The 11,922-nt window shown below is 41.2% G+C and overlaps 1 protein-coding gene across 3 annotated transcripts; it reads left to right on the top strand.

The window, feature by feature from the left end:
* gpsm2 (G protein signaling modulator 2) lies at positions 1 to 11,877 on the top strand. 3 transcript variants are annotated; one of them, XM_080034640.1, is made up of 16 exons: positions 1 to 166; positions 1,267 to 1,305; positions 2,979 to 3,348; positions 5,812 to 6,033; positions 6,352 to 6,487; positions 6,598 to 6,737; positions 6,856 to 6,979; positions 7,155 to 7,270; positions 7,731 to 7,886; positions 7,992 to 8,100; positions 8,274 to 8,403; positions 8,497 to 8,573; positions 9,688 to 9,876; positions 10,016 to 10,175; positions 10,798 to 10,988; positions 11,084 to 11,877. In XM_080034640.1, exons 3-16 carry the CDS (start codon positions 3,284 to 3,286, stop codon positions 11,258 to 11,260), a joined length of 1,992 nt encoding a protein of 663 aa, XP_079890766.1. In that variant the 5' UTR covers positions 1 to 166; positions 1,267 to 1,305; positions 2,979 to 3,283; the 3' UTR covers positions 11,261 to 11,877. The 3 variants fall into 3 exon arrangements, with proteins under 3 accessions (XP_079890766.1, XP_079890767.1, XP_079890768.1); XM_080034641.1 differs by having other exon boundaries at positions 9,694 to 9,876; XM_080034642.1 differs by lacking the exon at positions 2,979 to 3,348.
* Positions 11,878 to 11,922: the final 45 nt, after the last annotated feature.

Genomic DNA, 11,922 nt, shown 5'->3' on the forward strand with positions numbered 1-11,922 from the left:
TCGAAGTTTTTCTATGTATGACAATGTAGTGTTAGACTGGATAAAGTACAGTTTTCCCCAAACTTAGACAAGTCCGTTTTTCTTTTTTAAACGGACCGTTGTTTTTATGCTTGTGAAAAAGTAAAGAAGAGAAGAAGTCACCATTGTTCGAACTGGATCGTCTAACGTAAGTTTAGAGGCTAACATGCTAACTAGCTGATCTTTGGCTGGAACTGATACTGTAACCGGAGAGGGGCAAATTCAGTGCCGGGAGGTTGTGGCTTAGCTACACTTCTCACAGTAGTACCCATCGTTATCTATACTCATATAATATGCAGGTCTTTCCAGGCTTCTTTCATGAGGCTTAAGTAACGTCAGTTTAAATGGAGCTGACTGTCACTGGGATGTGTCCGTGTCTAGCAGAGATTAATCTTACCGTTCCTGATCAGTCACTCGGAACTCAGACAGACAATCAATAGTGTCGTGTTTGTTTACGCCAATGTGAATTATTTTATGGTAAACACAACCATTTCCTGTACCATATGAATATGGAACAAGTGTTTTAAATAATTGGAGAGATTGCTTGATTGTATAGGTCTAACATGAGCATTGTCACTTCCATACCGATTTATTTCCACATTATATTTGCTGTAACAATTAAATAATATGCTAGATAAGTAGGCCTAATACATGATTATAGAGGCGTACACATACACACACAGTCTTATTTTTTCTATATTTGTACACAACAATGTCATAACAATCTCACACAAACCTTTAGTGCATGGCATATACACTCAGTTGCCACTTTTTGAGGTACAAAACATACAGCAAAAAGGTTCAAAGGTAATGCAACAGACCTGAAAGAAATAGTAAGATATTTTTTTTTTGTTATTTTTTTTTAAATTGTATTAATTTATTTATGGTCATTTTGAAAGCTGTAGTTTGAAAAGCTGTTGAGATGCAAAACACTATAATGGGAAGCTTTTTCTTCTAATTAAGCCTTCCCTCATTGAGTGTAATTAGCTATGACTGATTTATAGTTTGCAGTGCACCTAGTTTTGGAAGGTGTACCCCAAAACACTGGTAACTTGAGTGTGTAGGTTGTGTGGAATACTGAATACCCAAGTATTAAATGTAAGATTATTGTTCTGATCAAATCTGTATCATAGTGTTTAGAACCGTGCAAGGAAAAATACACAAATGTTCCAAATAATCATAATATTGCATTGAAAAAAACAGTTTGTTGTGATGTAGAGTTATTTATCCGAACTATTTTCCTTACAGGCTTTCCAGATATCCTATTCCTGTGAGGAAGGCTTACCGGTCAGTATCCCACTGCTTACTTGTTTCTTTGTTTTGTTTTGGTGCAGGCTTCTGCTGGCTCATGGTGTGATGCTGAATGGTGTTTCTAAATTAAGATTGTGTTTCAGTGGCAGTAGTCATTTCAGTGCATGAATAGGCTTAAAGCACAAAGTGAATAGATCATATCTTATGTGTGTTTAAGATGAAGTCATGTCCTGTTTGTGACTCAAAGAATCAGTGATTGCCTCCTGTGAACATGTCATTAAAAAGCCACCTGTTGTTTCCTTTTATGTGCCATATAGTGTAGTCGGGAATCCTCAAGTTCTTTCTGCTAAACCCTTGTTCAAGCTCACTGTAGCTTTGTGAGAAGAAAAAAGTCTCTCTTTAACACACCCAGTTGGCATACAATGGTGGAAAAAGGCTGGGCGAACACCGGCACACATTAATGGGTGATTATATAATAATGTGCACGAACACGTACTGTACAGAGTCCCAGAGCCGCTGTGGGCTTTATTTGTGTTCTAACTGTTCTCATTCACGAAGCAGCAGCAGGCACAACAAGCCGGGTGAGGACATGGGTTCCTGGATGTAGTTCTTTTTCTCTATTTCAGACTGGTTGATTAAGACACACATACTCAGCATATGAACTTTAAACGTCCACTTCTGCTGTTTTTGTTAAGTTATTGCAGTTCTTATTTAGATAAAAGCTTCTTCTAAGAAATTTGAACTGGGGCTGCATACATTATACATAGCTGACAATATTTTGACTTTGAAGAAATATGGAACGGAATGTGTAATAAGGAAATTTAGCACACCGTTGAGTGGCCTTCATGTAAAGTAGGGCAGGAAACTTTAAGATTGCTGCTCTGTAAATAACATGGTAGTTAGTAGTCATTTACAACGAAACATGACTTATTGTCATATTTCATCTGTCAGAACCTGACCATTACAGTAAAAGAGTACCTGACACAAAGACAAATCAATAAAGTAAAATACAGTGTGCCAGTGCAACACGTTTAAACTGTCTGGAAAGTTTTCAAATACACACACATTTTTTGTTTGCCATGTCTTTGTTGCTTTATACAACATTAGAAATTAGAAATGAGCCATGTTTGCAAAAGCTTGTCCCTCCCATTCCCCATTTTGTGTGTGTATGTGGGGGGCCCAGTGGGTTAAACTTGGGGGGGACAAATGGGTGTGGAGAGTATGACCTCATGGAGAAATGAGGTAATGGTTAGTTCTGGTCTTTACTTGGTGCAGTCTATCTTATCCATGCAGCTTGCTTATCGCTGGTTTTTCCTTTGCTGTATAAGCTCAGAGCTCCCATTTTAATTTAGTTTCTTTTGTCTCGACAAATCATGCGACAGGTTGCTGGTTTCTCTTTATTTTCAGTGGCTTCTTCTGATTTGCATTCAAATCCTCTATAAATGATTTTCCTGCTATCTCTGCTTACATAGATTACCTGTGACATTCATAGCTTGCTCACCTTGTAGCAACTCTTTAGAGCACACACACACTACATCTCCAAGCCGGAATGAATTGAGTCACAGCATGACCCCCTCCAATTCATTCTCGCTCCACTCTCTCACGTCTTGCCTGCCCCTCTTCTGCTCGCTGCTGTTTGGTTGGTGTTGCCATGGCACCATGTGGCCAGAATGAGGCTTCACATACAGCATCTTGTGTTCTCTTCACAGAGGGCAGCTGACCAGATTGAGTGGCACTGACGCAAAAAAACACAGTATATGAAAGCGGCCGTGCGGACTGGCGCTCAGGACTCTGCAGCTCTTTTTTTGTTTAACACTTGTGGGGGTCACCTTCCCCTGTCAACATTCAGCAGAGAGACAGTTGCAGACTTGACCACGTTGGGCGACTTTTTTTATGGTTTGCATCCTCAAGCAAACTTTTTTTCTTTTTAAACCTTTTTTGTTGCTCTTGTTTTTAAACATAACCATTTTTTTCGGGAGCAAGACTGGGATTTTCCCTCATATTATGCACATCAATGGATACCAGTGTCTCAGCGGTTAGCGCGCTATCTGAGGAGCAGTCCTGTCATGTCCGATACAGGTAGGAATCTTTTCAGCCTCAACTAAGGTACGGTTGTAGAGTAGATTGCCTAGCTCCTTTTGAAAATGTTTTGCTCTCTGTTATTATTTTAGAATAGACTTCCTTTAATTATTGATTGTTTGTTGAAAGAAGAAAAATCTATTAAGTTGCAATTGTTTTAATATATATTAACTTGATAAGGATATTATGGTATTATGTACACAATGGAATTAAAAATTGGGGTCTGATTACATTAAGTGGGAGGCCTTTTTCACAGGGCATTCTGTGAGCTTGTTGACCAAAGGCAGCTGAGTTGACCAAAAAGCTATCAGCCAGCTGTCCCTACATACCAACAGGTGTTTCCTTCCAAACACGGGTAGACCAGCTACGCACAGTTTCAATATTTAACAAGCTCTGAAAAATTCATCATAGCTTGCTTTGTTTAGTTTTTTCGGCATATCCAACTCATTTGGATAGAGCAGGCGTATGCATTGTGGGAGGATCTGTTTTGTCCTGATAGATACTACTGTCAAGATGGTTATCGTCAATGACTTAATTCAATTAGACCACACAATACAGAGTCTGCTTGTGTCCGACACGTCTAATAAAGCTACTTAACACTTGCCAGCGATTTAATCTGTCCAGCGAACACTCCACAGCAGTAATCGCAGGCGACCAGGTCAGAAGAGAGAGAGCTTTAAAGAAGGACAAGCAGATTAGCTTCCAAAATGCTGATTGAGCAGTTTCCTTGCTGCCAATCTTTGGAGGTAAATACTGTGACAACACCACAATGGGTCTCCTTTAAGGTTTCCCCAAAGCTTAAACATCTCTATTATGTCAGATGACCAATGGTTTTGCGACCACAGAAAGGGAATGCTGTTTTTTTTTTTAGACCTTTTTTTCTTGATCATCTTCTATTAACTACTAAATTGGGTTGAGTAGCTCTCTCCATGCATCAACCACAGAAGATCCTGGGTGTTTGTCTAGTGGAAAACCTCGGTAGATGCCTCTCAGATGTTTCATGTGCTGCTGTTGTTGCTGTAAAACACGAAAAACGAGCAGGTAGGCAAGTGTTTGCTACAGTGTTTTAAAAGTATGCACTTGGTAGTAAAGGTAGAGTAGGCTCTTCTTCTTACACTGCTGATAACATGAGCTATATCGACGATTCAGAGCACCATGTTTTTCTTTGTTCACAAATGATAGCCCAGCAGGATGATTGAACAAGCTACTTTGTGTCATTTCAATAGCACTCCATGGGCTATTGTAATCTGTTCCTTCACAATGAATAATCTAGATTACATTATGTCTTTGTTGTTGTGTTTCTGGTACACTTTTTGAGAGCTTTCAGACAAAACCTTGGGTGGGTTCAAGAGGAAAGCTTGAGATAAACAAACTGAATAGACTTTGTGTGTAGCAGTGCACTTATGAACAACAATTTCCTGAAGAAAAAAAAAGGGCTTGGCAGACAGTTTTTGCTTTGCATAACTATGCGGATGATCACTCTAAAGATAATCCATGTGCAGATAAACCACCAGCCATTGTCCCACACTTCTTTCACCAGGCCTTTAAAACACCTGAGATTAACTTCATTAGTAACTCCCAGGACTCGGTCGGTCTATTGTTTTAAATAAAAGGATCCACTGTAAACAGCATGTTAAAAAATAATATACTAAGTTTTCATATTTTGACCGATATGTATTTACGAAGAAAGAAAACATTCCTTTGACAGACTGTATTTTTGGCATTCAGGATTATGTGAATTTAATTGTTTTTTTATTTAAAAGAAGGAGAATGAAAGAAGTTTGAAGAATCAACTCAATTGTTGTGTACACATTAACAATTATCTTAACAAAGGAGGCCCACTGTATCTACTAGCTAGCAACATGCCTGTCTACAAAGCCTAGGCTGTGTATTAACGTATTAATCTGATTTTTTTCCTGGTAAATATTTACTGATTTTGACAACAAACGTTCTCCAGATTTGCTGACTTCACCTTTAATGGGCTAAAACCATGGGGGAAAACATAGAGAACCCTCAGTGTGGATCTTTTTAATGCAACATATATTTAAACTAGCAAATCTTCTAAAAAGAGACAACATTAATTGGCTCACTTTAACATTGCCTTTTAACATACTCTTTGCTGTAATTTACTGGAAAAGAGACCCACCTTACATTCTGAGGCGTGTTTAAAGGATGTGAAATCAACCATAACAAACAAACCCCAGTGTGAGCCATTGTTCTATGAAGGTTGAAGGAAGTAGCTAAACAACAGCCACAGTTGAAAGCCTTTGCTCAGAAAAACAAAGTTTTTGTGAGAGTGCACTCAGTTGGCTGTAGTTTTCGGCCAGAGAAGACCTACTTAGCCACAAGTTCTTCATTATTGTCTTTGGATCGTAGACTCTTCGGTTCTGTTCTGCCATTTCATTGGCAGGCCAGATCCTTGTTAGACACGGGACAAACCGACTTCACTTGTGTCTGCTGTAGGATGGAGGTGTCATGTCTGGAGCTGGCGTTGGAGGGCGAGCGGCTCTGTAAGGTGGGCGACTACAGGGCAGGAGTCTCCTTCTTTGAAGCTGCCATCCAGGTAGGCACAGAGGACCTGCAGGTGCTCAGTGCCATCTACAGCCAGCTGGGCAATGCCTACTTCCATCTGCACGACTACGCTAAGGCCCTGGAGTTCCACCGGCATGACCTCACTTTGACCAGGTAGGACCCGCACAAGAACACATTCACTGCGGACGATCATTACTGTATTTATTCAGGGTTCCTATGCAGTATGGAAAAGTAGGGGAAAGTATGGAATTTAATTTTAGTAATTAACAAGTTTGGATAAGTATGAAAAGTGTGGAAAAATATTTGTTTACCGAACCGACCATTTATTTATATAGGCTAGTGATAAGCCTCTAACTGTTTGTATCCAGGTGCCAAATATGGACTGAACAATCTACAGAGAAGTCTGGAATTTTGAGTCTGGAAAATGTGGAGGAGCCCTTTTTATTAATTAACATAATATGTTTTGCGTAGGACGATTGGCGACCTGCTTGGTGAAGCCAAAGCCAGTGGAAACCTTGGCAACACATTAAAGGTGCTGGGGCGGTTTGAAGAGGCTGTGGTTTGCTGTCAGAGGCATTTGGACATAGCAAGAGACATTAATGACAAGGTGAGCAGGATGTTAATGGTAATGTATACAGTGGAATATTCTGTTGTGTAGGGGGTATTCAGAAGACATTAACCTTCAGCACTGGCTTTTTCTTCCTGGATTCATGTTAGGTGGGTCAGGCGCGAGCTCTGTATAACTTTGGCAACGTGTACCATGCCAAAGGCAAAGGTATCTGTTGGAGCGGAGCTGAGCCTGGAGATTTCCCAGAGGAGGTGATGATGGCACTGAGGAAGGCGGCTGAGTACTATGAGTAAGTGACTGGACAGGATCTTGCTTGTGAATAATATGTGTGTGTGACTTCTCAATGATAGAAATGCCTTTCTTTAATAATCCAATCATATTGCATTTGACTGAATGTGTATTTTCAGGGAAAACCTGGCGATAGTGAAGGAGCTCGGGGATCGTGCAGCTCAGGGTCGAACCTATGGAAACCTCGGCAACACACACTACTTGTTAGGAAACTTTCGCAAAGCTGTAGCCTCTCACGAACAGGTGTGGTGTAACACTGAAGACCCTTTCATTATTAAAGTCTACACTCCATGCATTATACATGTGACGTACTTACAACTTACTTGTCTGATTACAGTTGTTCTATCAGAAATGATAAAATATTGTTTCTGTATATTGTATTGTCATTAGTTTTTTTTTCTCCTTTTATTCTAAACAGCGCTTGCACATAGCTAAGGAGTTTGGCGACCGCTCGGCAGAGAGAAGGGCTTACTGCAACTTGGGGAACGCCTTTATCTTTTTGGGGGAGTTTGAAGTTGCAGCTGAGCATTATAAGTAAGCAGCATCCTATAAATCAAATCAATTATTTATTTATTTCTATTATCACATCTGTAAGTATGAGAGGGCATGCATACATTTAAAATATTATGTCACAGTATACTGGATAGGTTTTGTCATGGCAACCTTTAATTTTTCTTTACACGGGTGGCACAATAAGAAATATAAAATGGCTTTTTTATGACTAATCTAAAGAGATTGCACTGCATATATAAAATGTATTCTGGATTTTGCACTTTAAAGAGCACCAAGCATAACTAATGTTTCCATGGGGTTCTTAAAAACGTCTCTTACAAGTGTATACAATAAAAAATTAACATTTGAGGCACTATTGTGTCTGATATTATGCTGTTCACAGACTGCCTTCTCTGAGAAAGTAGGCCTGTTAGCATGTAGGAGGCAAATACTGAGGCCCCTCTGCGGCGTTTTTGAACCAGCGTGTTTGTGTTTTTTTCAGGAGGACGCTGCAGCTGGCGAGGCAGTTGAAGGATCGAGCTGTGGAGGCTCAGGCCTGCTACAGTCTGGGCAACACCTACACACTTCTCCAGGATTATGAGCGAGCCATAGACTACCACCTCAAACATCTCATTATAGCCCAGGACCTCAATGACAGGTACACACACATGCACATTCACTAAAAGAAAGAAGAATTCATGTTAAATATTCTTATATGTTAACTTTGCCTTTATACGTGTATCTTATTGTGTTTTTGATGCAGGATTGGGGAGGGCCGTGCATGCTGGAGTCTTGGAAATGCTTACACTGCACTGGGGAATCATGACCAAGCCATGCACTTTGCTGAGAAACACCTGGAGATCTGCAAAGAGGTACGTAATGTAAAGCAGTGCACATTTTACTTTGCAGTTTTGTTTTGTCCTAGGCTAGCCTTCTCCCTCATAGTTATTCAGTCTTACTTTAAAAAAAAAGCAGTTATAGAAATCCTTCAGTAGTAAAATAAACCTCCCATTATGTGTGTGTGTGTGTTTTTGTTTTTCCCTAGACTGGAGACAGGAGCGGGGAGCTGACGGCTCGTATGAATGTGTCTGATCTCCAGACGGTTCTGGGTCTGAGTTACAGCACAAATAGCTCCACTCTGTCAGAGAATAAAGAAGTAGACTACAACCTGCATGGTATGTTGGTCAAGTAATAATCCGTACTCGCTAATCATTTCTTAGATGTGTGGTTGGTATAACAGGTGTTCACATGGTTTTGATGTATTTTAGGAGCGAGGCCCAGGATGAGCAGAAGACACAGCATGGAGAACCTGGAACTGATGAAACTCACCCCAGACAAGATCCATGTAAGAACTAGGGATGGGGCCGATCCGATCCAGTATCGGTATCGGGTCCGATATGGCCGAAATCTGCGTATCGGATATCGGACTGACAGCTCCGATATTAAAATCCGATTTTTTTTTTTTTTTTTTTATATAATTTTTTTTTTTTTTTTTTTTTTTTTTTGCTATGTAAGAGCGAACATGCGCCGACGTTCGGTGGAGGGAGAGAGGACATCACTTTATAATTTGACATACAGTACATATCAGTTTGTTAGCCAGTGAGCTAACCAAAGCTAATCCAAGTCAAGGAAGTGGAGAGGCTTGTGACAAATTCTACTATGTAAAATACAGCCAGAGAGAGAAAGACTGTTTAGACAAACAGACCACCACATATTCTAGTGGGGCAGAAGTGATCATTGAGAAGGATTTCTGCCTTTAAGATAAACCTATATGCATTTGTGTATATTTATTGCTCTTTTAAATTAGAATTGCTTAAGCCTTCCTAGCCTAATACATAACATCACCACCAACGAAAAAATGTATAACAATTATGATATCGTATCGGTCAGTATCGGTATCGGCCGATATCCAAACCCCAGGTATCGGAATCGGATCGGAACTAAAAAAAGTGGATCGTCCCATCCCTAGTAAGAACTCTCCTGTCACACAAAGTCCACAATCTACTTTCCCACATTGTGTTCTTTCACCGCTCCCTTTTAAGGTTGTGTTCACACCTAATAGTCCGCTTCTTTGGTGTGCATCAGTTGAGAGCGGATACATTTTGTTTATCAGATGGTTCGGTTCAGTCAAACCAACCTAAATTAACCGCACCAAGGGCTTCAACGCTCCAGGGTTCGTTTCAACAGAACTAAACAAAGCTGGTGTGACGCTTTGCTGCTTAAACCAGATCCTTTTCAAGTTTTGACCATAGCTAATTGAATGTTCTATCGCATCCTCTTTCCTCCTCATTTCCTTCTGCTGTTTGGAAACTGTGTGTGTGTGTGTGTGTGTGTGTGTGTGTGTGTGTGTGTGTGTGTGTGTGTGTGTGTGTGTGTGTGTGTGTGTGTGTGTGTGTGTGTGTGTGTGTGTGTGTGTGTGTGTGTGTGTGTGTGTGTGTGTGTGTGTGTGTGTGTTGAAGGGGCAGAAGTGGACCAGTGACATACTGACCAAACAGTCCAAACCCTCCCTGGCTAAGAGCTCCTCCAAGCTGTTCTTTGTCAGCCGTCTGCGTGGGAAGAAGTACAAGACGGGCAGCTCCAGTAAAGTCCTGCAGGACACCAGCAACACCCTGGACAGCAGCCAGACACCCACACAGGGACCACAGAAGGTACACAGAGCAGGGTGCACTCAGCTGATAACCACACACACATGCCAGGACCTTTTTATAGTCACCTCCAGCTGTCATCAAACTAGGCCTGTACAGTTTTGGCTCTTTTTTTGATGTTTGTGTTTCTGTGCTTAATTAGCGTCTCAGTCCTGACATGCTCGGAGACGAGGGCTTCTTTGACCTGCTGAGCCGTTTCCAGAGCAACCGTATGGATGACCAACGCTGTTCAATACAGGACAAGGGCAGCAGCTTATCAATTAACAGCGGCCCTGAGTCGCCTCCTAGAGCCGTCAGGAAATGTAAGTACATGGGTTCAAACTCCAAATGCCTCTTTCAACTGAGCAGAACAGTTCGGTTTGGTATGTTATGGTTTGGTACGGAAAGGTAACCCTAGATCTGGCTTATGTTTCCACTGCCGACAGAACCCCTTCTTTGTACTTGGTTGATGAACTGCACTGGCCCTTTTAAACAGTCTATGCATTTTTCGTGGCAGCTACGTAACTATTGTGACATCGTAAAAGCAAAAAAACTGTGTAGCCCACCAATAAATTCAACAAAGAGGAAGAACGCAACCCAGTAGGCATTGAGCTGCATGCCAAATTTCTTCTCAAAACACAACATTCAGAGAATAAATGGCGGTTTATCTATTGCACGGAAATTACTATTCTGTCGACCTATCAGCGGACTGCAGTGCGTAGCTCCAGCTTCTTGGGAAAGTTCAGTACCCTAACGAAAGGGTGACCAAAATAGGTACGGCATGGTGCGCTTATTTTGGTACCCTTCCCAACTTTTGACAGTGGAAGCGGAAATAATTGCATGCCTTATCGTACCGAACCGTACCGTATCACTCAGTGGAAACAAGGCAACAATTACCAACAAGTAACCTCCTGGCACTTGACTGATTCTTTTTAAACCCTGCAGCTGCATCAGAGTCTGCCAATGTCTCGGGTGCCCAAGGTCGACGGTTAGATGAGTCGGCGGTGGTTGGGGGGAGCCTGCCTGGCCTCAGGCTCAATCAAAACAGCAACCAGGTCGTGCTCAGCCACCTGATGGCCAATGTCGACAATGCTGAGCCTGACGACGACTTCTTCGATATGCTTGTCAAATGCCAGGTACCCCATAAGATTAATCATACTTTTTCCTGTAATATAATGTCGCTAAGCACATCTCAAACTGACAGTCTCCTCCTTGCTCTTAACTCTACCAGGGTTCCCGTTTGGACGACCAGCGCTGTGCCCCCCCTCCTCCTCCGGTCCGAGGGCCAACCGTTCCAGACGAGGACTTCTTCAGCCTCATCATGCGCTCTCAGGCCAAGCGAATGGACGAACAACGTGTCACCCTGCCTTCTGCAGCAAACACTACTGCCAGGCCCAGCTCCAACTGAACTAAGCACTAAAGAGACAGTCAGGTTGTTTTGTTTTAATGTCATGAATGTGTGGACAGCGTTGTGATTGTCCAGTGGGTTGGGTCAGAAAGCCTTGGGTCTCCTTACATTTGTCCATTTGAACACAAAAAGCACTGTCAGCACCCTATGTAGAATACAGTATGGAAAAATCTCAAATTCAACATGGACTTGTTTCGCTCAAGTTGCACCAACAAACTATCAGGGACAAAAGTGCTTTTTTAAAAAAAATCTTGTTCGTCGTTTGTCTGTACTCCTACAAATTTCATTTCACTGCCTGTGTATTTTTCAATACACAAACAAATTTCTGTTTGTATTTATTGTACTTTTTATGATTGTGATGATTCTGGTAACGGCCGTCCTGACACTATGATATAATGTATTAACTCAGTGGTGTCTGAGGTACAGCACTCTTTGCATGTATTCTGTAAATATTTGAGTTTTTATTTTTTTGTTTGGTTTAAGAGTTACCATGGCTGGGTAATGGAAATAGTATTTTAAGTAAACACTTTGCTAAAAGAATGAATTTAACCCGTGTACAGTCCTTAAGCTCTTTTGTACTAAATCTTTCAATGAGGTCAGAGGAATAAAGCCTCCTTCATGTATCATGTCGTCAACTTGTTTTGATTTTCTTTTATGTAAAC

This window comes from Ammodytes marinus (genome assembly GCF_949987685.1).
Source record: "Ammodytes marinus genome assembly, chromosome: 9".
In the NCBI taxonomy this organism is placed as follows: Eukaryota; Metazoa; Chordata; class Actinopteri; order Uranoscopiformes; family Ammodytidae; genus Ammodytes; species Ammodytes marinus.

Excerpts from the sequence above, each read along its gene's own strand:
- gpsm2 (XM_080034640.1), top strand. The coding sequence starts at position 3,284 with ATGGATACCAGTGTCTCAGCGGTTAGCGCGCTATCTGAGGAGCAGTCC. Across the intron at positions 6,034-6,351 it reads CATGACCTCACTTTGACCAG|GACGATTGGCGACCTGCTTG; the intron begins GTAGGACCCGCA and ends TGTTTTGCGTAG. Across the intron at positions 6,738-6,855 it reads AAGGCGGCTGAGTACTATGA|GGAAAACCTGGCGATAGTGA; the intron begins GTAAGTGACTGG and ends GTGTATTTTCAG.